A 26,073-nucleotide genomic window follows, 5' to 3' on the forward strand; every position below is an offset into this window, starting at 1 on the left:
GGCGCACTCACCGCGTTCCCCGAAAAATGGAAGAAGCGGGCCAAGGCTCGCACTGCGTCCGTCCACCCCTCCTCCAGGCCCGCCGGGTGGCTGGCGCCGGACGCCCCCTCCGCGCCCCCACGCGCCCGACCCCTCCCCAGGGCGCCCTGCCGGCGGCCGGCTCGTCCCTCCGCCCGGCGGGTCCGCCGCAGCTCGCGGTGACGCCTCGCGGTGACAGCCCCGCCGCCAAAGCCCGGGGGTGCGGGGCCGGGGCGGGGCCGCGGGTGCCCCCTCCGCCACCCGCCCCTCCCCCGCTAGCCCCCGCCGCTCCTCCCGCGCCCCCTCCCCTCCCCGCCGCTCCCCGGCGCTCCTCCCCTCCTCCCCCCGCCCGCGTCTCTCTCCCGGCGCCCCTCCCCTCCTCCTCCCGCGCCCCCGCCCCCGCCCCTCGCCCGCGCCCGCGCCCGCGCCCGCGCTCGCGGCCCCGCCCGGGCCGACCGGCGGAGTGCGCCCTCGCGTGGACGTGGACGCGGACGCGGGCGCGGGCGCGGGCGCGGGCGCGGGCGCGCGGGGAGGCGGCGGCGGAGGGCGGCCGTTGCGGGCCGGCCCGCGGGCTGAGGCCGAGCCGAGCCGGGCCCGCGCCCGCGGGGGGCCCACCATGCGGCGGTTGCGGCGCCTGGCGCACCTGGCGCTCTTCTGCCCCTTCTCCAAGGGCCTGCAGGTAGGCGCCCCCCACCCCCCCCCCCCACCCCGGCCTCCGTGCCGCCCGCGGGCCGGGAGGGCCTGGGGTCGGGACGTCGCGGGCCGGCGGGGGCTGCGGGGTGGCCGCCCCGGCCCGCGGGGCCGCAGAAGCCCCTCCCCCACGGGCGGGACCCCTCCCCCACCCCCCTTCCCAGAGGCCCGGAAACCGCGCCGCGTCCGCGCCGGCCCCTCGCTTGGAAGAGGTGAGGTTGGTTTTCCTGTTGTGGAAAACTTGGGACCCGCAGAAACGCCGTCAGAAGGACATAGCCTCCCCGTGGGTCGTCTCCCAGCCGGCCCGACCTCAGGGGTGTGCCCTGACCCCACCATGACCTTGGACGAGTCTCCGTCCCAGCCAGGGGGCCGCTGTCTGCGGGGGAAGTGCAGGCTGCCTTGGGAACCACGGTGGGAAGCCTGTCACCGCTGCTTCGGGTGGCCGGGGCCAGGCCCGCCCCGAGACCGAAATGCACCTGCCCTCCGCAGCCCTGTTCGGAGCAGCCCACACCTCCCTGGCCTCTGCAGGCCGTCCTGGGGCAAGAGGGTCCCTGCCGTGGTGCGCCCTTGGCCCCGGCCTGGCTGTCCTCCCGTCCCCTCCGGGAGGAAGCCTGGGAGTCAGGAAACATTCGGGTTTTGTGTCCGTGGGGGACGCCCTCCGTGCCCACCTGGGCCTCAGGGTGCATCCCGGTCTCCACCCAGCCCTGGGCAAGATGGGAGCGGAGGGGTCTGAGGGCGCACCCCCAGGCCTGGGAAGTGGGGTGTGCCCTCCCCGCCCCCCCTCATCCTGAGGGAGGGGCCTTGACCAGGTTGCTGCAGAGGAAGCCCAGAGCTTGACCTAGGTACTGGGACGGTCCGGTTCCCAGGGGTTGGAGCCAGCCCCGCCCACCTGCTATTAAGGGGCCACATTCAGAGCCTCAGTCTCCCTGTCCGTGAAACATCCTTCTGGGCTAGAGGGAAGGGTTGGTGCCATGGTGCGCGTGGGGTGCTGGTGCATGGGTGACGTGGCTGTTACTGACCCCTGAGCGATTCTCCTTACTCCCCAAGTGGCTTGATTAGGAACTGAGGCCAGGTGGGATTGGGGAGCTGCATGGGACTCGCCCGAGAGTAAGCCTGTCCTGCCCCAGGGGCTCACTCACTGGTGGGAGACGGGACGCTTGGAGGGCAGGCACGGCTCCTAGAGGAAGGACCCATGTAACCCATCCAGGACCCAGAGCGTGGGGACCGCATACTGGGAGAGCGTGGAGGGAGTCTGGCAGGGCCGAGGTGCTATCTGTGCTGGGCCCTGCAGGCAGGCTCCTGGGCCCGCGGTCACCGCGTGTGCCTGGGTCCGCCCCAGGTCCCCCCCAGGCCCAGCGCTGCTCGGGCCTGCCCTCCTCCTACCCATCAACCTCTGACCCCTGCCGCCAGCCTTCAGGGCCCTCTGGGAGCTGAATGCCCACCCAAGGCCCCGCTCCCGCCACCTCGCGGCATTGTGCGCCGCCGGCCGGAAGTCTTCTGACCTTGTCCTGCCACAGCGACACCCCCCCAGCTCCCGGCCCCCCATCCACTGTTTCTCTGCTTTCCTGTTTTTCATTTTGAACAAATGTGACGGAAGCAGATGTGGTGGCAGGGACAAGGAGGGCTGAGGCCCACGCCTTCCCGTTCTTCCCTGGTCCTTGCGGCCCCTCAGCGGCCCCTGGAGCTCCCCGGGGCCCTCCTGCCGCAGCCCCTCCCAGGGCGGGAGCCAGGGAATCGGGAGGTGAGGCCCCCACCCTGTCCTCACTGGAGAGCCGGTGGCCCTGTCTCTCAGCGCCAGCCCCAGCCTTCAGCTAGCCGGGACCCCGGGCTACGGGGACTGGAGCCGCCGCCCTGGGGCACGTAGTGTGGCTGGAGGGAGGTGGGGGGGCACGGGGACCTGAAGCTCTGGGCCCTCCTGCTCTCCTGGCCCCCCGGGTCCCAGCCCTTTCCTCTGGGCTTCACTCCCCCGCCGACTGAGACATTGGTAACCCCATCCCCTCAGTTGGCTGCTCTAGGACGGCCGTCTGGGAGGCCTGTGATCTGCCAGGGTGGGGGGTGGGGCTGGGAGGTGGTGTCCCTGGAACCCAGGGGTTTGGGAGCTGGGCGGGACACCGAACCCTCAGCCCACCTGCTTGTGCACGGGTCTGGGGCCCTCACGTCCTGCGATTCCGCTCATCAGCTGGGGAAACCTGGCAGAGGGGGCTGAACCCCCACAGAAGCTGTCCCCCGCCCACCCCGGACATCTGGGACAGGGCGGCTGGCTGTGGGGACAGGGGCTGTTTATCTTATTTATTGTTTACTGTGGGAAAATACACACCATGTGAAGTTTAGCATCTTAACCATTTTTGAGGGCACAGTTCAGGGGCGGCAGGCACATTCACGCGGTCGTGCAGCCGTCCCCCCCGTCTGTCCCCAGAACGTGTTCGTCTTCCCAGACCGGACTCTGCCCCGTTATACACAGACCCTCCCCTCCCCGCCACGCCTGTGCATCCGACTTCTCCAGGGCCTCCTGTGAGTGGATCCTACAGGACTTGTCCTTCTGTGACAGGCTCATCTGAGGACAGTGATCTCAAGGTTCATCCGCGTTGTAGCCTGTGTTGGGACTCCCTGCCTTTTAAAGAGCGGATGACGTTCCACGGTGTGGACGGACCCTGTTTTGTTTCCCCCCTCACCGGTCGGTCGACCCTTGGGTTGTGTCTCTCTTTGGCCCTCGGGACAATGCTGCCGTTCTCGTGGGTGTGCGAGGTCGTGTCCCTTCCAGGCTCCCCGGGTGGGGGCTGCTGAGACCCTGCCCCCTGTGCCAGCGTCCCCCGTGCTGGCCCTGGCCCAGCTGGAACTGCCCACCGGTCAGAGGACAGGGTGCACGGTGGTGATTTTCCACCCCGACCTTGTGCAGAGGTTACAACGTCGTCATGAAATGAGGGCAAGATGGGAGAGAATTTGTCAAAAAAGGTCTTTATTCGTCAAAGTAGACTTGCCTACTCTGTGTGTCCCTTCGGTTTGAAACTTATTTTTGCCTGCCTGCGTGATTTAAAAGCCTGGGAGCACCGGGCAGCGGCCCCCAGCCCGGAGTGGGTGCACCGAGGGCGGAGGGAGACTGGCAGGAGAGACGTAGGGAGTGCCCCTGGGTGGTGGGCAGCTTTGGAAGCCGGAGCCGGGCAGGGTGCTGGCCCCGGGGGTGGGGGGGGGGGGAGGCCGGGAAGGCCGGGGTCAGTGGGGGGGAGGTAAACGCACCCCGAATGTGGCGCTTCCTCTCTCCCCCCAGGGCCGGCTCCCGGGCCTCCGGGTCAAGTACGTCTTCCTGCTGTGGCTGGGCATCTTTGTGGGCAGCTGGCTGGTGTATGTGCACTACTCGACCTACGCGGAGCTCTGCCGCGGGCACGTCTGCCAGGTGGTCATCGTAAGTGTCGCCTCGTGGGCTGGCGCGGGGCCGGGGGCGGGGGCGGCATGCCCTGGACCCTCAAGACGCCAGCAGGGTGGACTTTCAGGTGGGCCCGGGAGCGCCGTGCAGAGCCGTCTCTGGCCGGCTGCGGAAGAGACGGGGTGGCGGGGAGGGGGGGACCGTGGGGACGCCACCGCAGGTGTGCAGGACGGCATGGGCTGGCGGCTGGGCGCGTTCACAGAGGTCTGGGGGGAGGAGGACTTTCAGCAGGGAGACTGGCATGGGCAGATGTGGGTGGCCTCGAGGGCCCCTTGCTAAAGGAGGCCGTGAGGCATGGTCCTCAGAGCCTCCCGTGGTGGGGGGGGGGGGGTCACTGCCTGTGGCCTCAGGGAAGGTGACGTGTGTGAGCCACTCATGAGCGTGTATGTTTGTGGATGTGCGTGGGAAGGGAGGGGCGTGACGAGCTTGCGTGTGCTCATACACGTGAAGGCACGCGGACTCGTGTGTGCACGCCTAGCTCACGCCCAGCTTCTGTGGACACTCGGTGACTCGGGCGGGAGGTAGGGGCCGCGCCAGCCCACGGGCGGCGACAAGCCCCAGGCTCTTCTGACCCCCCTCGGCGCCCTGCCTGGCCTTCTCCCGGGCAGTCTGGAGCCCCTGGCGAGCGGGTGGCCAGGGTACCGCCGCCCCCTCGATGGGCCCGCAGGACCCACCCCGGAGCATCGGGAACTCGGGGCTCTGCACCTGCCCCACCGCAGCCGGGCAGCCTGGAAGATGAAGGGGGCCTTGTCTCCGGAGGGGGGTGCTGTGTGGGGCTGAAGCTGGCCACGGGAGGGCTCAGCCAGGCCAGCTCTGGCCCAGAGCCCCCAGGGGCCCCAACTGGGAAGGTCCAGACGTGGCAGCGGGGAGGGAGTGGGGGGTCCGGAGGTGGGAGAACCCACGTGATGGGGTTTTCAAGAGTGTTGGTTAAGCACCTCCTCAGGACAGGCCAGCACCGGGCCCCGAGGACACGGTGTCCACACTGGGGGAACGGCTTTCCCATTTCCTGCCTGTTCTCGGTGGCGTCCAGGAGCCAGACCTGAGCTGGGCGCCAGACACAGGGCTCTGCCCTCACGGTCCAGGGGGTCTGGGGACACACAAGGGCAGATGGGGCGGGGCGGGGGGGGAGGCTCTGGGTGGGGAGAGGCCCTGCTGTGTGGACAGCTCGGTGGGGCTGGGCCAGGGCCCAGGGGAGGGCCAGCATGGGCCCGGGGAGCCAGGTGCAGGGCAGGCGACCTGGGGCCCTGGGAGGCCTGTGGTGAGGGTTGTGGAGGGCTGTGGGGGCATGCAGGGTGGCTGGGGTGAGGGTGGTGGGTGGGGCAGGGAGATGGGGCAGGAGGTGAGGGCTGGGGATCTGGCCTAGGGGTGCAGGGAGCAGCCAACTAGAGGGTCAGCTGGTGTTTCTGAGCCTGAGGGTCCGCTGGGGGACCAGCAGGGGACTGTCTCTCTCCCAACAAGGGGGACTGCAGCTCCTCCCTCCCCCCACCCGCCCCCAGGGTCTCTCGGCTGCTGAGCGCCTGGCCCTCTGGCCCTCAGTCCATGAGGACGTGTCTGCCTCGTGGGGGTATCTTCTGTCTCGCACAGGCCCCACAGCGTGTGCACGACCACGCGGCAGGGCCACGGGCAGGAGTTCGGGTCAGGTTCTCCGCGGCCTCTGGCTGTCTGGTGGGTACTAGCCTTGAGCCCCTGCCGCGGCCCGCGTGCAGGTGGGAAGCAGGCTGGGAGGCGAGGCAACACGCTGCCCCCTCAGCCTCTGTGGGAGCCCCTCCCCGGGCCCAGAGGGCAGTGCGCCCCGGCCCACCCACCTCCAAGGCCCTGCAGTTCTGTGGGGTTCTGGGGGGTCACACGCCTCGTGGCGCAGGGCGTCCCTACGAGGCGGGCGAATGGGATTTTCTTTTCTTTTGCCATCTCGATGACGGCATCGTTGGCGTGGCGCTGCGGCACGGACCCTCCTTCCCGGCTCCCCGGAGCTGAGCCACGGCCTCTGGGTTTTGTCCCCGGGCCTGCCCGCCCTCCCCCCCCCATCCCCCCGCACTTTGGGCGCCTCGCTCTCCTTCCTCCAAGCCCGGCTCGGCAAGGGCCTGGGCTCCATGGCAACGGTGATGCACTTCCAGGAACGCACCCCACAAGCTCCGGTGCTCCAGATGGCCGCACCTCCCGCCTGGGGGGGGGGGGGAAGGGCCGCACTCCGTCACCGCCAAGCTTTCCCACCCTCCTCAGGGTCAGCCCAGACCCCCGGGCTTCAGGGGGCCGCAAAGGAGGGGGCCCAACCTGGTTATCGCTGCAAGCGGCTGGCTGGCTGTGGGTCTGGCTAAGCCCCGGGTGACGGGCACGGGGAGGGGCCGCGCCAGTGCCCCCAGCTGGCCCCCAGGCTCCCTGTACGCCACCCTCGGGGCAGAGGCGGGGCCCACGCCAGGCAGCAGCAGACTCCCAGACCTGGCAGGTGGGGGGCAGCTCTCAGGCCGCGGTGAGCAGAGGCCCTTGCCAGCTGCTCTGGGCGGTGCCTTGGCCCTCCGCTGAGCCTCAGGTGTGGCCGGAGGCTGCAGGTTGCCGGCTGCAGTGGTGGCGGTGCCCTCCCGGGGGGGGGGGTGTGTGGCTTGAGAACCAGGGGGCACCTGGCAGGTGTGGGGGGGCCTCGAGCTGCCCACCCGGGGTGCCCCACGTGGATGATGGGGTGAAGACTCGGCCTGGGGAGGGGCCCCACCTCCTCAGGCCGCTCCCTGGTGTCCCCACCCGCAGTGTGACCAGTACCGCAAGGGCATCATCTCGGGCTCCATCTGCCAGGACTTGTGCAACTTGCACAAGGTGGAGTGGAGGGCCTGTCTCTCCTCCGTTCCCGGCCGGCAGGTAAGCCCGGCGGGGCGGCAGTGTCGGGTGTGGGGCCAGGCCCTCCGCTCTCTGTCATCCCCCCCCCGCCCCCACCGACGTCTGCACAGAGGGCTCCTGTGGCCCCACCCAGGTATACAGCGGGCTGTGGCAGGGCAAGGAGGTGGCCATCAAGTGCGGCGTCGAGGAGGGCCTCAACTCCAAGGCCAGGTCGGACGCGGCCCCCCGGCAGGAGCTGGTACTGTTTGACAAGCCCACACGGGGCACCTCGATTAAGGAGTTCCGAGAGATGACCCTCAGCTTTCTCAAGGTCCGTTGGCTCCTGCGAGTTGGGTGTGGAGTTGACCCCAGGAATGTGTGCACAGGGCAGGAGGCGGGCTGGGTCGGGGCCGTACCCACCGGACAGGGGGCTGGCTAACCTCGGCTGCAAGCAGACGCTTGCTCAGGGGGCCATCCCCTGGGTGCAGAGGACCCGTTCCCTGGCCCGGGGCATCTGTGGGGGGAGCAGGGAGCTGTGTGTGCATGGGAGGTGGGGGTGGGTGGGAGCAGATGCGAAGTCGCGGGCCCAGCACACCTCTCACCTCTGTGCTGAGGTGCCCACTCCCAAGCTCCCGGAGCACCAGTGGAGACCAGAAAGCCCCAGGAACGGCTCCTGGAGAAACAAAGGTGTGCCAGTGGCCAGGGAGGGCTCCCAGGAGGTGGTGAGAGGTCTTCCCACATCCCTGGGTCATCCCCTCCTGCTTGTGGGCACTTGGGACGGGCTCTCCCAAGCTGGCCGATGCACGGGGTCCCAGGGTCTGAACCAAGTAGGTCAACTGGCATCCTGCCAGCTTAGAAACCCACCATGAGGTCAAGCCCGCGGGGCCCTGAAATGACTCGGTTTCCCTCTCCCTCGGTCTCCGATGTCAGGCGAACCTGGGGGACCTGCCGTCCCTGCCAGCGCTGGTCGGGCGGGTCCTGCTCATGGCGGACTTCAACAAGGACAGCAGGGTGTCCCTGGCGGAGGCCAAGTCGGTGTGGGCCCTGCTGCAGCAGAACGAGTTTCTGCTGCTGCTGTCCCTGCAGGAGGACCACGCCTCCAGGCTGCTGGGCTCCTGTGGGGACCTCTACGTCACCGAGGGCGTCCCACACGGCTCCTGGCACGGGGCCGCTCTCCCACCCCTCCTGCGCCCGCTGCTGCCCTCCGCCCTGCACACGGCCCTCCAGCAGTGGCTGGGGCCCGCGTGGCCCTGGAGGGCCAAGATCGCCATCGGGCTCCTGGAGTTCGTGGAGGAGCTTTTCCACGGGGCCTACGGGACCTTCTACATGTGCGAGACCACGCTGGCCAACGTGGGCTACACGGCCAAGTACGACTTCAAGATGGCGGACCTGCAGCAGGTGGCACCCGAGGCCGCCGTGCGCCGCTTCCTGCGGGGCCGCCACTGCGAGCACAGCGCGGACTGCACGTACGGCCGAGACTGCAGGGCCCCCTGCGACAAGCTCATGCGCCAGTGCAAGGGCGACCTCATCCAGCCCAACCTGGCCAAGGTGTGCGAGCTGCTGCGGGACTACCTGCTGCCCGGTGCCCCCGCCGACCTGCGCGAGGAGCTGGGCAAGCAGCTGCGCACCTGCACCACGCTGAGCGGGCTGGCCAGCCAGGTGGAGGCGCACCACTCCCTGGTGCTGAGCCACCTCAAGACCCTGCTCTGGAAGAAGATCTCCAACACCAAGTACTCCTGAGGGGCGCCCCCCTCCCGCCCTCCCGCCCTCCCGCTCACCAGGGGGCGCCCGGGGCCCTGGCGAGCCACTCCTCCCTCTTCACCCTGCGGAGGCGGCCAGGGCCAGGGCCAGGACCGAGGTGGGGTGGGGGCCTGGCCAGGCGGCCGGTCTGCATAGAAGCCCGGGGAAGTGGTGCGGAGCCCTTCCCCCACCCCCCGCCTTCCCAGCTCTCCAGACCCCACGACCAGACAGAGGGGCTGTCGAGCTGGACCAGGAGACTGGGGTGGGGGCGGGGGAGCAGGACGGGAGCACCCGGAGCCTGACCACCAGGGGCTGAAGGACACTCCCAAGGTTTTGTTACCTTTAAGGACTCGTGATGTAAATAAACAGCTTTTCTGTGAGTGCCCCGGAGTCCCTTACCCTGGACCCTAGACCGGCCGTCAGCCACCTGGGCTCAGAGGTAGGGGCTGCGGACGGAAGATGCGTGGCCCCCAGGGTCTAGCTGTGGAAAAAGGCCTCAGCAGGCATTGCGCTGGGGTCTCCTAGAGCCCAGCCACATGGGGGGGGGTGGGGCAGGAGGAGTGGGGACGGGACCGAGACCGCTAAGGTTATGGCACAATGGCAACGGTGCTCTGGGAGGAAGCGTGGAGCCCAGCTCTGCACGGTTACTGGCAAGCAGCCCATTTTCTGGTTCCAGACCACCCCTCCTGTGGTGCCGGGCTCACAGAACACACTGGAGGAATTTGGTGGATTTCAGTGAACCCCAACGTGGAAAACCCACTATCTGGGAGAGTCCAGCATTTTCCCTGCCCCTCCCCAAAGAGAAGCTGCAGGAGCCTGGCACCACGCCCCACCCCCCGGGGTCCCCACTGTTGAGGAGCCCAGGCCTGTGCAAGGAACTGAGAATCTGCAGGCTGCGACCTGCCCCACACAAGGGGCAAGAGCCAGCCCCAGGGTGCGAGCAGGTGGCTCCCTCTCTCGTCCTGGGGTCATGGCTTCAAGACCTCTACACAGTAATCGGGGACTGACTTGGCGAGCTGGGGTAAGCGCACCTCCCTGCCCCAGGTCACTGGGGACAACTCCAGAGGCCGTGGGCTTTTGCAGGCCGAACTCCAAGGGGTTATTTAAAACCCTGCCTGGGAAGTGACTCAGGAACTTGGGGCGGACACCCCAGCCCACGCCCTTCTCTAAATGTCACCCGGTCAAACCACCAGGTGGCAGCTCGGCAGAGCAAAGCCGCCCCACCCCCATACCCACCAGTGCGTGCGTGCGCCCGCCCGCCCGCGCGCCACGGGGCCTCCGCTAATCAAACTGAGGAGAAGCCAAGTCAAGACGGCTTGTTCAAGACCGATTTAGTCTCGAGTTTTGCCAACAGAGAAACAGTTTTATTGAAAAATAAAAGCACTAAATCCTTCGGCTTACTTCACCACTGTTTGCCTAAACCTGTTCCCAACTCCAGCCGTCCTCCCGTGTTTTCAGCGTTAGTTCTCAACACCCGTTCCACCTTACGGTGAAATCACCTCTCCCCGTCCGGACTTTTCTCCCTTGTGTGCAGGGGAAATAGTCCACACGCGGCACAAGCAGCGGTTTAGAATCACGGACTCCGGGCAGTTCGAAACCTCTGCTCCCCGCGGGATGCAGCGGCCGGGGAGGAAGAATGAGGACCCGAGACACCCGCGCAGGGCGGCCTCCGAGCGGGGGCTCCTCTGAAAGCAGAGGCGAGGCTGCTCTGCCAACAATCACTGCATCAAAAGTGGAGGCCCTGGCCCCCCGATGTATCTTGACCCCTTGTCTATGCTCTCAATCGCGTCTACTTTTCTCGGATTTTTGGAGTCAGAGGGGGCTCAATGAACAGTTCAACACTCCGTCTCGCCCCGCAGACCCACGCCACAGGACTGCTTTCCAACACGCCAACACTCTGCACAAGCGTTTCAGAAAGCAATGCAAAATACCTTGCTGCTACTTGGCTTTATATCAGGGAGTGTCTCACCCTGAGCGGACGGCCTGGATCGCGCCTGGCTGGGCCGGCTGGGCTCTCCACCTGAAAACAGGGCAGGACAGCCCTCGTCACAACCGCTACCCGAGTGCGGTTTACCCAGACCGCCCCCCTCCACTCGCCAGTGCGCTGGAGGGTCACATATAGGGTTCTAGGTGGCACTGCGGCGTCTCCTTGGCAGGACAAAGCCAGGTGTGGCCCTCTGGTGTTCCCCCACCCGCCCTCCGGGCCCACCTCCTGCTCTGCTGTCTCAAGGGTCCTTAGAGCAGGGTGTGGGGGGCGCAGGGCTTAGAAGCCCCAGCCACTCGTAGCAGCCGGAGTGCAAAACACACTCGCCCTAAGACCTCCAGAAAGCCCTCCCCAGACAGACCTACAGAACGATCGTTTCCAAGAGGGAGACCCTCTCCTGGTCAGTCCCAGCGGGCCAAAGGCCGGCCACACGCTCGCCTCCATGCGCCCCCCATGACGAGGGTCATCTTACACACGAGAACCCGAAGAGCAAAGCGGCTGGTGCCCTGCTCGGCGTTCCCGCTAGAAGCCAGGAGGCAGGTCTACCTGCGGCGCGTAAGCAGCGCCCGCGGCAGCTGGCAGGCATGTTCGGCTACAAACCATTCTTAGTGCCCACGGTTCTGAGCACTGAGCGTAGAAATAGCCGCTTCCTCTTTGCCCCAATGTCACAGGTGCAGCAGAGCAGCTGTGTCTGTGGTGCCGGGACGCCCGGCGTCTGAGGGGCACAGCCACCCCCCCCCCGACCCCCAGCGAGGAGGCGGAGGGGTAACACCTCACCTGCTGGGGCCAGCGTCTCCTCTCCTCCTCGGTCTGGACGGTGACGGTGTTATCCTGGCCCACATTCACAGGCTGGCAGTCCCCTTCCTTCCTGGATTAAGGAACAAATACCCTGACCCCCAAAAATCACCGTGTAAAGTTGGCCGCCATTATTACCGTTACCAAATGAGACACCAGCCTCTACCTCCGCGGGACTGTGACAGCCGTCTGGCGAGGCGCGTGGCACGGAGGCGCTTTCGAGCGGTCTCTCCTCCTGCCTGTCACTTGTGTTTACAACCCCGGCTACTACGGACGAGGTGATCCTTTTTAACTTTTCTGCGGTCACCTTTAGGAGCCCCAACTGGCAGCCCGCACTGGCGCCTTAGTGCCCGATGTAGCCGGGGGACCGCAGTGCAGCCGGAGGGCCTTCCTTCCTGAGGGGTTGCTGCCCGCCCCCCCCCCGAAAGCTACTAACCAATGGACCAGAAAGCCACAAACCAGGGAACGGGACAGGAAACAGTGCCCCGCAATTCTTAAAACCAGAGAAAGCCAGGATGGCCGGCCTGTGCCACGGTCTCCGCATTGTCAAAACCCTGCAACTTGACCGCTCAAGTTTCTGGCTGCGCAGCGCATCCAACTTGCTTCAGGAGACAGAGCACGCTAACGCTCTGACCCAGAGTCATTTGAAGCAGGTCAGACGGTTAGGGGCCGGTGCTCGGTCTCCCCCAAAGGAAATTTCAGGTGCCTTCATTCTTTTCATCCCCTGGGACGGGGAACCCTCAGCCCTTCAGCAGGTCAGCCTACCTGAAATCCACTCACCTCTTCTGCTCATCCCTGCTTGTCAGCGACCCACTCCTACCTCCTGCTGTCAAAGGCTGGACCGCCTCACCATCCGAGGACACCCAAGAGCTGCGACACAACGGAAGGGCTTTCACGTGAGGCTCCAGGGTGCCAGGAAGCACATCTACAATCTAGCTCCCTGTCCGCTGTCAGGCTATTAATCATCCAAACGTTCTGCAGCAGGAACGCTGGGCGTAGACAAGCCTCCCTTCTCTCTGCCGCCGAATGACACAAATGTGACACAAACGCAGCCACACCTGCAACGCCTCTGGGGGCAGTGAGCTCGGTGCCGGGAACACCAGCAACCCAAGGGTTATTCCCCTGACCGCCTGGATGGTGGACTGGCCCCCGTTCAGAAAACCACGTCACACGTCGGGGCGGATTTGTTCCAGCGCCTCCGTGTCGACTCACCTGAGACCCCAGGACGCTCTCCCAGGTGCTCGGTCTCTAGCAAACTCCCTACAGAAAAAAGAAAGCGGCCCTTTGAGTAAAACTCCGGCAAACCCACAAGGAGCCACTTCTCGTGGGCTGTTCTGCTTGCATTCGGCGTCCACAGACCCTGCCACCAGGCCTACGCGTGGCCAGGAGCCCCCAAAACCCATTTACCGTCCCCCTCCCCGGTCCCCGCCTAACTCGAGTGCGGAAAACTAAGGTCACTGGCTGGCCGCGTATGGAGCCCGGGACCAGGTCTAGGAATGCCTGTCCCCACCGGGCCCCCGGCTAAGCAGCGGCATTCACACCACCGCGCTTCGGAAGCCGCCTTTCGGCCACACCCGACCAGGGAACGAGGGGCAGCCGACCCGCTTTTTAAAGCAAAAACAACGCGTGGCCAGAGGCGGGAGGCCACTTCCTCCGGGTCTCAACCCGCGACGGAGGGCGGCGGGCGCTCAGCGCTCGGCAAGGTCTGGACCCGCCCGCCGCCTGGCCCGGGACCCGCCGTCCCTCCCGCGGCCGGCCCGGCAACGGGGGCGCACGGCCACAGCTCGGGTCACGGCTGGCGAGGCCCTGGCGGGGCGGCGGGCGCCCGGGGCTCCGGGAACCAGGCCGCGCTCACCACGCGGAGACGCCGCCACCGCCCGGAAAGGACGCGCGCACGCGCGGTGCGCCTTTTATAGCGCGTACGGCGGCCCGCGAGGGCCAAACCGCGCCGTCCCCGGCACGCCGCCGCAGCGCCCCCTAGCGGAGTCTCCCGGCCTCTGCTGTCGCCTGTCGCTCCCCGGGAGCCGTCCCCAGAGACAGCCAGGCCCCACCGGCTGGAGCTCCCACTCTCTGCCGGCGCCCCCGGCTCGGTCCGCTGCGGGCGGCAGCCCCGGGTCCTCCTCCTGGAGAGTGCGAGCCTGCGAAACGGAGATCCGGTGACCTACGTCCCGTGGGGGGCAGGACTGCAGGAATCGATCTGTGCAAAGCACCTGTCCCGCACCCGAGAGCGGCCCCGAACCTGGGGCCTCCTCTCTGCGAGGCTAGGCTGAGCCGCTGCCGGGCGGCGTGGGGGGGGGGCCCTCAGGTGGATCCCCTGCGGGGAGCGCCGCCTTCACCCCGTTGGCGGGGGTCTCCTGGGCGAGGCCTCTCGCCGAGCGGGGCGGGGCCGCTAGGGCACCAGGCAGCGCCCCTCTGCTTCCTCCTGCACCTGGAAGCTTCTGGGGTCGGGTCGGGAAGGACCCTCCAGGGATTCATTAGCCTCCTGGTGCTTCTCCCCAGCTAACAAGTTCCCGCTAACTGGGGCCGATGGGGCGTGGCCTGTGGAGCCGGGGTCAAGTCAGGGTAAGTTACTGCTGAGGACTGAGGACAGATCCACGAAGAATGCTACCGTGCCCTGGGGGCAGAGTGGGGAGTCCCAGGGTGCCCCCAGACCTGGCCCGCCCCAGGCATGTCCATTTTTGCCGCAAGATCGGTTTGGCTGTGAGCACTCTGGGCAGCTCTGGGCAGCTCTGGGCTGCTTTGGGGAAGAAAGTACACCCTCCCTGCTCCCCATTTACCTAACAGCCTGCGGGAGGCTCCGTCCCAGCGGGAGGCTCCGTCCCAGCGGGAGGGACCAGCCAACTCTAGCTGGAGGCCTAACTCTGAGGAAAAGAGGAGTTTCTTATGCTCTGGCCACTCGGATCTAGTGCTCCAGCACCCCGGCCCTGTGCCCAGCCGTCACACTCTGGTCTTCGAAGCAGCAGGCCACGCTGTTGACCTGGGTGACCGTGGCACTGACAGTGAGCCAGCTGCCCGTTTCCCTTTTTGTCCCACTGGGACCGGATGGAGCCCAGGTGGTGGCAGGGTGCCACCTTCTCAAACAGCATCTGGGGGTCAGGAGGAGTGCCAGCAGGCCCTGCCACATCCCAGAGCTTGGCACCCATGGTCCCCCCAGTTCCAGGGAGGGTCCCTGCTCAGAGCTTGAGCTCAGGAAACGGAAGACATACCTCAAGAGTAGGGGAAGCCCTGGGTTTGTTCCTGCCCACCGAGAACACCCCACACAGGATGACCGGGACCCCACACCGGCGGAAAGGGAAGCGGCATGTCACTTCCTCCGAGCACCAGAAGGCAGCTCCTACCGCCCGCCTGGAGGGGGCAGGGCCATCCTGGCACCCCCCTCCCCACCAGTCCCCTGCTCAGCGGCACACAGTCCAGTGGCAGCTGCACCGAGGGCTGCGTTTCTGTCTCCCATGTAGTCAGGTTCACATCAACTGCCTGATCGGTGCTGTGGCCTGAGAGCCTCTTGGGCAGATGCGAGGAAGGCGAGCCGTGGAGCCCCCTCTGTCCCCAAACGGGCCAGATCCCATCCAGCTTTATATCTGTTTTGCCTTCTGGAATGGCCACAGCCCATCCGAGCGGATGCATGGCGAGTGTCCTGTCCACAGTCGGAGGATAACCGAGGCCCCAGGGTTAACAACCTTGCCCAGGCCGCGTGGTTCGCAACGGTGGAGCCGGGACTGGGACCACGGAATGGCGGGTCTGGGCCGCCGATGCCAGAAGGAGGCTCCCCTGCGTCCCCTTATCCAGCTCAGGTGCTCGCTGCGTCCAGCAGCCTGGCTGGGAGGGGACCCCCGGCAGTGAGGCTTCTCTTCACTCACTCCGGTCTCTGCAGCCCCAGGAAAAGGCTGGAGGGCCTTTGCTGGTGGAGCTGGCTTTGGGTTGGCAGGTCACATCCTGGACACAGACAGTGGGTCTTACAGGAGATGACCCCTAGGTCTCCCACTCCGCACGTAGAGACCTCACACCCACTCTACTGCTCCACGGATTTCTCTCCCCAACGTGGACCAGACCCAAGGGTCCCATCACTGTTCCCAATCCCTTATGTCCACCACTGCTATGATGAACACCCCCAAAACAACACCTTTGAAAAACTGCGCCAGGGTTTCTCCGCCGGTCCTGGGACCAGCCCTGCTGGGGGAGGGTCTGCGCCTGCGGCCGTGGGTGGGGTCTGGGCTCTGTTGTCCCAGAGAGGGGTGCCCGTCACACTTCTCGCTGGGGATCGGCTGGGGCCTCTGCTTCCTCACGTTGTCACCTGGGCTGGCGGTCCCTAGACCAGAAACCTGCCCGTCTGAAGGTGACCAGCGCTGCCTCCCTCGGGTCTCACTTGCCTGATTTTCTCCCTGGGATGCCCCGCATCACTGACGCCTGCTCCCATGGGGGCCGCCTCCCCTTGGACTGGGACGGGTCTGGCCTCCATCCCGGGGAACACACTGGCTTTGGTGCATTATTTGGCCTAGGGGCCTGTGAACCGCTCTGGCCTGGGTCGTGAGGCATGCTCCCCCCACTGTGGTGTGACCGTCCGGCCTTCTGCATCTCCCGGTTTCTGATTGGGCCACGGGAGGACCCGCCGTGTCCTGTCTGGCTTCAGGCTGTGGTGTCACAGCACGCACAGGGGTCTCCACCCCGAGACCGTGCCCATTGTCACCGAAGGGGCCTCCATATTCCCACCTAATCTTTAATCCATTGTGATTTCAATATCAAAGGAGAAAAAGTCTATTTCAAACGACCACAAAGTACGAAAATGAATCTGTCCCGTATGAAAAGTCGGTGCAGACCCAAAGGTATCTCTTGTGAGATTCCACTTGAAGGAAACCTCCAGAGTAGGTAACGGAACACGGAGAGAAAGCAGACTGGGGTTCCCAGGGGCTGGAGGGGGCACGAATGGGGAGTGAGGGCTCCGGGTACACGGTGACCCTTGGGGACCGAGATATTCTGCAGCAAAATTCTGTGGCGTGGTTCACAGCGTTGTGAGTGTACCCAGTGGTCAGGAATTGTGCAATGTAAAAAAAACAAAAATTTTTATTGAAGATTAATGTGGATTAAAAAGAAACAATGAACAAATAAAGTAACAGCTAAAAAGAAGAGGAGAGAAAGGATAAGGGAGAAGAGGAAGAGACATTCTGGTGGGGGGTCATGGTCAGGGAATGGAACAATTAGAAATAGAAGAAACACCCCATGAGAGCCTTCAGGCCCTTCATTTGTGGCTGGCATCCATGTGGGAGCAAGGACAGTGGCAGGGGAGGGGGCAGGAGTGGGGAGAAGGGCATTGGGAGGGGCGGGGAGAAGGGCAGTGACGGGAACAGAGTTGGGAGCAGCAGCGGGAACTGTGAAAGCAGCAGAGGCAAGAGCAGAAGCAGGGCCCAGCTCACTCTGCCCAGGTGCCCGCTGTCCCCGCACAGGTCCCAGGTCCCCTGCTGGCTCTCCGGCCCCTGCAGGAGTCGCTCCAGACTCCACCCCTGCCCGCAGAGACGCCGAGGCCCCCCGATGCCCTTGGGTCGGGCTCTGGAGCCGCACCGGCTTCCGCTCCTGCCCCGGACTCTTGAGAAGGAAACAGAGTGATGGTTGCAGCGGCTCCGAGGCCTCAGGGTGAGAGGAGGGAAGGTGGGAAGGTCCCCCCCCCCCACCCAGCGCCGGCCTCTCCAGGGGCCTTGGCAGAGACACAACTCACCCCGGAGCCTCCCCGAGAAGCTGTGGCCAGGAACGCACACCAGGACCTCTGCCCCCTGCAGTCCGCAGGCCGGGGCTCTCTGTCTCTGCTCCTGGCCTCACACCAGCCCCCGGGGGCTCCTCCATTGGTGGCCTGGCACCGCCCTGGCCCTGTGAACCCACATATTCCACCCCCAGCCTTCTCACCCTCGGGCTCTGGCTCCGGGGGCTCCGGGTCCTGATCCCAGGACCCGTGAACCAGGACCCTGTCTGGGGGACGGGGTGGTGAAGGAAGCGTTCCCAGGCCATCTCCAGGCCCTGCTTCCCAAGACCTCCCTGCAGCCACTCTCTCCCTCGGTCCAGGGTGGCCCTCCTGGGCGACGGGGCACACGCACAACTCTGTAGGACAGGTGAATCGGGATTCCGACAGTCGCCTCCCGATTTCATCGGTTGATTTCTGTAAAGACAGTGACCCGCGGACGGCCCAGAAACATCACAGCCGTGCCCGGCCATCCTCAGTGTCCTTCTACCCTCTCCACCTGTGGCTCCCAGATCGGACACAGACCTGAGTGTGCACAGACCTGCACCCGGAGCACAGTGACATCCACCAGCAGGACTCGGGATGAAAATTGGGGACAAGAGGGCCACCCCAGCACACCCTGTCGCTCCATTCCATCCTTGACCGGGGTGTGAGCCTGACCCGCCCACCAGGCATCTGACCCCTTCATCAGCCTGCACCTGCTCGGGTGGGCCCTCCACACACGACCCCTTCTTCCACACAGACACACACAGACTCACAGACACACACACACACACAAACACAGACACACACACGGGAGGGGACGTGGGGCCGCACAGGTCAGATCAGAGCGGTGTCGGGCTGGACTGGCTGTCTCGGGGTCTCCCTGTGTTACCTTTGGGTCCCTGCGAGCTAGAGACCTGAGCCGTCCTGTGCACGACCTGACCCACTGTCTCCAGGGTCAGGAAGCGTTGCGGCCGCGGGCTCCCCCAAGCCGGCAGCTGCGGGACACGGGCACACAACAGGAGAACATGTTCATCAGGCGAAGGTGTCCCAACGAATGAGCCCAGTCAGGCGCTGTCTCCAGAACGTGGGTGCCTGGTGACCCGGGTTGTGAGTTCAATTGGGCCCTGTGACCAGAGAGGTGAGGTCACATCCTGTGGCCCCCTTACCAGGCTTCCTCCTCCCACAAGAGCCCCTCCCAGGCTGCAAAGGAGTCCCCTCCACCCCATGCCCTGTCCTTACAGTGACACCAACACAGCCCAGACACATCCCCGCGAGGCCTGGTGCAGCCGGTGCGCGGCTTTGGGGCCACAGAGCTGGGTTCAGACCTGGGTTTTCCTCCTGACCAGTGCTGGAACCCCGCACAGACCCCGTGCCTCCTGGGGCCCCCCAGTCTCCCCATCTGCACAGTGGGGTCCTTGTGGCATCTACTTGTAGGGGCACCATCAGGGAGCCACCTGTAGACACATCCCGTGCCTGCTATCCCGTGAGGCTCGTGGGCACACGTGGCCGTGGAAGGATGAGGAAGGGGCGCACCTGACACGGAACACAGGAGAGGGCAGAGTGGAGTCTCCTTGAAGTCATGGCCTCCTGCTCAGCCCAGACCCTGGTGTGTGCCGACCCCTAGGGCACCTGGACCCCAGCTGCCGGCCGGGCTCGGGGACGGACACCAGAATGTGTCCCTGTGTCCTGTAGCTCTACACAACTCACCCTGCCCCTCCCAGTCACCCTTGACCTGGGGTGTGGACGTGACCCTCCCTTCAGCCTGCTTCTGCCTTGGGTGGCTTCCCCCCCCACGTCCCATCCTTACACACACACACAGCCTCACACACACTCACAGACACAGGGAGGCTCGTGCGACTCACCAGTCGGATCAGGGCCGTGTCAGGCTAGACCGGCCAGTCCTGGGCCTCCCGGTGTCACCTTTGCGTCCCTCCGGGCACGTGACCAGAGGCTTCGGGGGTGAGATCGGACCCACCGTCTGCAAGTGGGAAAAGGCCCTCCCTGTGGGCTTTCCTGAGACCACGGCCTCGAGATATCAGGACACAGCATGAGAACACGTTGCGCATTCGAAGGTCTCCAACCACGGGAGCTGAGTGGGGTGCTTCTCTAGAATGGGGGTGCCTGTGATACACACGGGGGCATCTTGGGGATCCCCTGGCCTTCGGCCTGGCGTGGCTCCCCTCCTGGGCATGTTCCCTGGAGACAATGTCCCCGCCCCACACCTCTTCTCTCCCCCAACGCCTGTCACCTCCAGGGTCCACTCATCCTTTGACCCCCATGCGGGTGGTTAGTTACTGGGGGGCGGGGGACTGTGTTTCCATGCAATTGCGTGGACCTGTGCCCACTCGGGGATGCCCAGAGGAAAGGACCCCACACGGGATGGGTTCAGTGGTCCTCCAGGATCTTAGAGGCTCTCATTCCCTCGAAAACCCCCTGGGAAAGTGAAGCCCTGGCCTAGGAGCCCGAAACCTCCCCCAGCCCCTCTAGGCTCTGCTCACCCGGTGGGTCCCCGGCCAGTCCCTGCCTCTCCTGGCCTCAGGTTCCCGACTGTTCCATGAGCGCTTGGAGGAGGAGCTTCCCCAGTCCGGCTAGAGTGGCCCCTGGCTCCCACCTTCGGGCAGGATGTGGCGGGGGAGCCTTGGGGGCGGGGAGGTGCTCCCACCAAAGGTCGAGGCAGGTGGAGCCTGCGCAGGTGCGCCGGGACCATGGGACTGCGCACACGGGACCACCTCGCGGCAGGAGCCCACGACACCTGGGGTCGCACGTATCCCATCTCCACCGCCCGCTCAGTGACCCTCATATCCTCTTAGGCCTGGGGCCGCGGCCACTCCACCCAGGCAGGGCGGCTGGACGCAGCGGGTATGGAGACCCGGGTCAAGAGGGAAACGAGACAGACCCCCACCCTGCTGACCTGGCCCCCACACTCCACTCCGCTGTTCATCCGGGCGCGTGGCTGAGCAGGGGGAGGGGGAGGTGGACACCAGTCTAAGGGGGCAGGTCATGCCGCCTTTCCCTCCTCCCCATCCCCTCCCCCTGCCTTCCTGAGAGCCCCCTCTCCCCACAAGCTCCCCCACTTCGGACACCTTCACCTCCCTGCTTTCATCCCCCACACACCCACCGGAGGTCGGAGCTGCCGACCCCATCTCAAAAAGAGCACCGAGGTCCCAGAAGCTGGCATAGAGCTTGCGTGTCACAGGACTCTGACGTGGCCCCCCTGTGGGTGTGAGCCCGGGTCGCTCTGACCCGAAGCCTGGGCTTTGGCAGGACCCCGAGGAGGTGACCTCCGAAGCCAGCCTTAGAGATGAGGGTGTTCTGGATGGGAGCCATGGAGCGGGGGCGGTGGTAGCAGGGGGCTCGAGGGACAGGGATGGTGGGCTGCCTGGGAGGGGAAAACACTAGGGAGGGGGGAGGGGAACACCCTGGGGAGGGCATCTGGCCCAGTTCACACGGGGCTCGGACGTCAGGTAAGGAGTCGCGGGTCACCGCAGCTTGCCAGGCTCAGGGGATGTGACCAGGCAGTGTCATCAGAGCCAAGGAATCCTAGATGTGGAGGGAGCTCGCGGGCTTGGTATTTGCCCCCAGGCAAGCATGGATTTCCAGGCCCCGGCCTGGGAGGATGATGTTGCCTCAGTCTCCTCCTCTGTAGAGCAGAGCAGGTCGTCGCCTCCTCCTGGGGCTGGATTCCCCGGCAGGTCCACAGATGGTCTCCTGTCAGAGGAGTTGTTCAAGTGAGTTCTGTACCCGGAGGGGTCTCGGAGAGGGGACCAAGGGACGTGCCCCCTGCCAGCTCGGCGGATGCTCTCGTCCAAGCTGCTGATCCTCACGTCCAGGCCGGCACCGGTGATGCGGTGTCGCCCGCCGGCTGGGGGGACAGGGGCAGTGAGGAGCTGTGCTTGCGGACCCTGAGACACAGAGCTCGTGAGCGCCCAAGGCTGCCCCGGGGCGTGTGGAGGGTGAGGCTGAGCTGACGCCTGACGTCTCTGGGAAGGACCAGGAGGAGAGCCCGTGCCCTGGGGTCTCCGGGAGGGACCGGGAGGACAGCCAGGGCCCTGGGGTCTCTGGGAGGTATGGGGAGGACAGCCCGGGCCCTGGGGTCTCCGGGAGGGACGGGGAGGACAGCCAGGGCCCTGGGGTCTCCGGGAGGGACAGGGAGGACAGCCCGGGCCCTGGGGTCTCCGGGAGGGACCGGGAGGACAGCCAGGGCCCTGGGGTCTCCGGGAGGGACCGGGAGGACAGCCAGGGCCCTGGGGTCTCCGGGAGGGACCGGGAGGACATCCTGGGCCCTGGGGTCTCTGGGGGTGAATGGGAGGACAGTCCAGGCCCAGGAGTCTCCGGGAGGGGCTGGGAGTACAGCCCGGGCCCTGGGGTCTCCGGGAGGGACCGGGAGGACATCCTGGGCCCTGGGGTCTCTGGGGGTGAATGGGAGGACAGTCCAGGCCCAGGAGTCTCCGGGAGGGGCTGGGAGTACAGCCCGGGCCCTGGGGTCTCCGGGAGGGACCGGGAGGACAGCCTGGGCCCTGGGGTCTCCGGGAGGGAGTGGGAGGACAGCCCGGGCCCTGTGGTCTCTGGGAGGGACTGGGAGGGCAGCCCGGGCCCTGGGGTCCCGCCTTGTTCCTGCCATGGGAGGGGTCAGTCTGCATCACCCATTTCACAGAGCAGGAGAGTGAGGCCCAGAGAAGGGAGGCAGGTGTTTCTGGGCACAGGGCTCGTCAGCAGAGCGCTGGAATACCACCTCTGGAGCCCCCGCCAGCCCGGCAGGGACCCCCCGAGTCGAGGGTGATCCTTCCCCTTGTGCCTGGCCACTCATTCTTCCCAGACCTTGGCGGTGAGGAGCCTCCACTCGGCCCTCTCCTGGCTCCTGCCCGGTCTCACCTGTCCTCCCTGACGGGCTCCAGGGCCCGGATCCAAGCCCCTGATGGCTGCTCGGGCTCCAGCCGGGAAAGATGTAGAGCCTCTGGAGCAACTGGTCTTGTCGGGGCTGGAGGGAGGGCCGGCCACCGACGGGGCCTCAGCTGGGGAGGATGCGGCCCTCTTGGGGTGAGGAAGAGGCCAGGACCTGGTCCCGGGGTCACGGCTCATGTATACAAAGGGCTGAAATCACTGAGTGCCCGGGGGATGGCCAGTTACAGTAGCCCCCTGACACTGGGTTTTCCTGGAGGTGCCCTCTGGCCTCCAGGGGCCTCTTCCCACCCTCTGACTCCGCCCAGGGCTGCAGCCAGGCACAGGCCGGCCCTCTGTCCAAGGTCCTGCCAGGAAGACAAGACGGAAGGAGGAAAGGAGAAGGGCAAGGGGCGGACCGACTTCTCCCTGCCCTGAGTCGGCCTCCACTGCTGCCTCCAGGAGCCCTGGCCAAGTCATGCCACAGGGTCCAAGCACCTGGACCCCGGGGTGGAGTCTGCGGTCCAGGCCAGCTGGGTGGGATGGGTGTAGTCACTGGTGTCGTGTCCCCAGATGTCCAACCCACCTGGCCTCACACCCTGAGGCTTGCCTGGATGAGGAGGGCATGGTTCTGGGGCTCAGGAAGGTTGGGGTTCCAGAGTAGTTGGCGGAGGTGGGAACATGGGGGACCAGCCAGGTGGGGAGCGGTTGCAGTGATGCACGTCAGCGTCACCTCTGGATCATCCACAGGTGTTGAGTGCCGGTCCCTGGGCATACCTGGCCATGACACAGACCCGGCTGACCCTGGAGAGGGAGACCTGTGTACCCGGGGCACCTCCCATCCACCTACCCCTGGGGGTGAGCCTGGGCCACGGCCACGCTGATGCACTTCCCCGTCTGACCCTCAGGGACAGGGGGGACACTGAGGTCAGGAGAGGCAAGGACTGGCCTAGGACAAGTGAGGTGTGCAGGGTCCAAGGAGCAGGGCTGGTCTCCAATCCTAGGCCAGCCTCTACCCCCACATGGGGTTCTCCCTGGGAATGAGAGCCCCTGAGATGCTCGGGGGTCCCTATGCACCCCATCCGTGTGAGGCTGTGACCTCTGGGCATCTCCAGAAAGGCGCGTGCACACACACACACACACACACACACACACACATATTCTGACTGTCCCACTGGAGATCAGAGGGGAGTCCACACTGGGAGGGGGTGGGTAATAGGGGGAAAGAAGAGAAAGGCTGGAGGCAGTGGGGCCATGGGGCAGGGACATCAGGATTCCTGGCAATAGCCCGGGACCCACAGCACGGGGAGGGAGACATGCCGGCTGAGGGTCAGGGGGTCCCCAAGGTGTCCGGGGGGATTGCCAGGAACTAGGGGAGGACGGGGCCTGGGGTCCTGTGTCCACGACGCTGAGCCCATGGAACTAGGAAGTGTGGACGGGGCTACAGCACAGAAGGACTCAGCCTCCTCCTCCTAAACTGGGCTGCATAGACAGTGTCCCAAGGGTCCCACAGGCTCATAGACGACTCTGTGTCCTGGGACCTTCATCCCTGGCCCTCTGTTTTCCCCTCCTGGGAAAATGCTTCCTACTCCCTCAAGGTCCTTCAGAGCGGAGGGCAGCCAGGGGGCCTGGAGGACCGAGGACCTGGGTTTGCAGCACGTGGCCAAGCAGTGGACCCTGGTGTGGACACCGAGGTCAAGAGCCTCCTTGTTGGAGCCTCGGGTCCTCATTAGGAAGTGGTTCCCCAGGCAGAGCCCTGGCTGGGGCGAGGAGGCCTCGTGAGGGACCTCAGCACTGGGCCAGGGGAGGGACACGGGCCACAAGGGAGGCTTCACAAGGGAGGGTTGTCACCTGGACCCTGGAGCCCACAGGACCTGCGCCTATGAGACACAAAGAGAGAGACAGAGTCCGAGGCAGAGAATGGACCCACGAGAGAGGAAACCAGAAATTCCATGAATCGGCTCAGAAATGACACCCGGTCATCATATTCTAGCCCTTAGAACCTGGTCACATGGGCCATCCACCCGGGAGGGGAGGGGGTGACAGAGGCACGTAGGACCAGGAATCGGGAAGGCTGGGAGCAACAGTGGGGACCGCCCAGCACGTAGGCCCAGACCAGGCTCTGAGACCCGAGCCCAAACGTAATGGAGCCCCTGGCATGCGTGTCTGGTGGGCACAGGGTGTGAACGAGTTCACCTCCACCTTCCCTGGGCCTGGGACCCAGGCAGGAGGGGTGGCTGTGCCTGGACCCAGAGAGGACCCAGGCCCGTGTGAGTGTGTTCCGTGCCAGGCCGACCCCTTCCTCGTCCTTCCACGGCCACGTGTGCCCACGAGCCTCATGGGATAGCTGGCACGGGACGTGTCTACAGGTGGCTCCCTGATGGCGCCCCTACAAGTAGATGCCACAAGGACCCCACTGTGCAGACGGGTGACCGGGGGCCCCGGGAGGCACAGTGCAGGGTCCAAGCACTGGTCAGGGGGAAAACCCAGGTCTGAACCCAGCTCTGTGGCCCCAAAGCCGCGGCACCGGCCGCACCAGGCCTCGCGGGGACGTGTCTGGGCTGTGTTGGTGTCACTGTAGGGACAGGGCATGGGGTGGAGGGGACTCCTTTGCCGCCTGGGAGGGGCTCTTGTAGGAGCAGGAAGCCGGGTAAGGGGACCCCAGGAAGTGACCTCACCTCCCTGGTAACAGACCCCAACAGAACTCGGAACCCAGGTCACCAGGCACCCACATTCTGGAGACAGCGCCCGACTGGGCTCATTCGTTGGGACACCTTTTCCTGACGAACATGTTCTCCTGTTGTGTGCCCATGTCCCGCGGCTGCCGGCTCAGGGGAGCCCGTGGCCGTGACGCTTCCCGACCCTGGAGACAGTGGGTCAGGTCGTGCACAGGACGCCTCAGGTCTCTAGCTCGCAGGGACCCAAAGGTAACACAGGGAGACCCAGAGACAGCCAGTCCAGCCCGACACCGCTCTGATCTGACCTGTGCGGCCCCACGTCCCCTCCCGTGTGTGTGTGTGTGTGTGTGTGTGTGTGTGTGTGGAAGGAGGGGTCGTGTGTGGAGGGCCCACCTGAGCACATGCAGGCTGATGAAAGGGATAGATGCCTGGTGGGCGGGTCAGGCTCACACCCCTGTCAAGGCTGGAGGGCAGGGACAGGTTGTGCTGGGGTGGTCCTCTCGTCCCCAAGGTTCATCCCAAGCCCTGCTGGTGGATGTCACTGTGTCCCAGGCGCAGGGCTGTGCACACTCAGGTCTGTGTCCGATCTGGGAGCAGCGGGGAGAGAGGGCAGAAGGACACTGAGGATGGCTGGGCGGGGCTGTGATGTCTCCGGGCCGTCCGCGGGTCACTGTCTTTACAGAAATCAACCGATGAAATTGGGAGGCGACTGTCGGAATCCCGATTCACCTGTCCTACAGAGTTGTGCGAGTGCCCCGTCGCCCAGGAGGGCCACCCTGGACCGAGGGAGAGAGTGGCCGCACGGAGGTCTCGGGAAGCAGGGCCTGGAGTTGGCCTGGGAAGGCCTCCTTCACCTCCCTGGCCCCTCCACAGGGTCCTGGTTCACCGGTCCTGGGATGAGGACCCGGAGCCCCCGGAGCCAGAGCCCGAGGGTGAGAAGGCTGGGGGTGGAATATGTGGGTTCACGGGGCCAGGGCGGTGCTGGGCCACCCAGGCAGGAGCCCCCGGGGGCTGGTGTGAGGCCAGGAGCAGAGACTGAGAGCCCCGGGCTGCGGCCTGCAAGGGGGCAGAGGTCCTGGTGTGGCTTCCTGGCCGCGGCTTCTCGGGGAGGCTCTGGGGTGAGTTGTGTTTCTGCAAAGGCCCCTGGAGAGGCCGGCGCTGGGTGGGGGGGGGGACCTTCCCTCCTGTCACCCTGAGGCCTCGGAGCCGCTGCAACCATCTCTCTGTTTCCTTCTCAAGTGTCTGGGACAGGAGCAGAAGCTGGTGCAGCTCCAGAGATCAACCCAACAGCATCGTGTGCCTCGGGGGCTCTGCAGGCAGGGGTGGTGCCTGGAGCGACTCCTGCAGGGGCCGG

At 65.8% G+C, this 26,073-nt stretch overlaps 1 protein-coding gene and 2 non-coding genes across 6 annotated transcripts; 1 reads left to right on the plus strand and 2 right to left on the minus strand.

The window, feature by feature from the left end:
• Nucleotides 1-591: 591 nt before the first annotated feature.
• DIPK1B (divergent protein kinase domain 1B) lies at nucleotides 592-9,055 on the plus strand. 4 transcript variants are annotated; one of them, XM_047093845.1, is made up of 5 exons: nucleotides 592-697; nucleotides 3,974-4,108; nucleotides 6,869-6,976; nucleotides 7,089-7,265; nucleotides 7,865-9,055. In XM_047093845.1, exons 1-5 carry the CDS (start codon nucleotides 635-637, stop codon nucleotides 8,672-8,674), a joined length of 1,293 nt encoding a protein of 430 aa, XP_046949801.1. In that variant the 5' UTR covers nucleotides 592-634; the 3' UTR covers nucleotides 8,675-9,055. The 4 variants fall into 4 exon arrangements, with proteins under 4 accessions (XP_046949801.1, XP_046949800.1, XP_046949803.1 ...); XM_047093844.1 differs by lacking the exon at nucleotides 592-697 and adding an exon at nucleotides 2,294-2,449; XM_047093847.1 differs by lacking the exon at nucleotides 592-697 and adding an exon at nucleotides 2,294-2,449 and having other exon boundaries at nucleotides 8,021-9,055.
• A 2,185-nt stretch (nucleotides 9,056-11,240) lies between these two features.
• On the minus strand, nucleotides 11,241-11,376 carry LOC124522459 (small nucleolar RNA SNORA43). Its single transcript, XR_006964774.1, has one exon. It is a non-coding gene; the product is annotated as a small nucleolar RNA SNORA43 (small nucleolar RNA).
• A 1,023-nt stretch (nucleotides 11,377-12,399) lies between these two features.
• LOC124522460 (small nucleolar RNA SNORA17) lies at nucleotides 12,400-12,533 on the minus strand. Its single transcript, XR_006964775.1, has one exon. It is a non-coding gene; the product is annotated as a small nucleolar RNA SNORA17 (small nucleolar RNA).
• Nucleotides 12,534-26,073: the final 13,540 nt, after the last annotated feature.

Source organism: Lynx rufus, unplaced genomic scaffold (genome assembly GCF_022079265.1).
Source record: "Lynx rufus isolate CCGP_SWC_20201006 ecotype Redwood Valley unplaced genomic scaffold, mLynRuf1.p SCAF_36, whole genome shotgun sequence".
Lineage (NCBI taxonomy): Eukaryota > Metazoa > Chordata > Mammalia > Carnivora > Felidae > Lynx > Lynx rufus.

Coding starts and splice junctions, on each gene's coding strand:
- DIPK1B (XM_047093844.1), top strand. CDS start 2,309: ATGTGGTGGCAGGGACAAGGAGGGCTGAGGCCCACGCCTTCCCGTTCT. Junction 2,450..3,973: donor GGGAGCCAGGGAATCGGGAG/GTGAGGCCCCCA, acceptor CTCTCCCCCCAG/GGCCGGCTCCCGGGCCTCCG. Junction 7,266..7,864: donor TGACCCTCAGCTTTCTCAAG/GTCCGTTGGCTC, acceptor CTCCGATGTCAG/GCGAACCTGGGGGACCTGCC.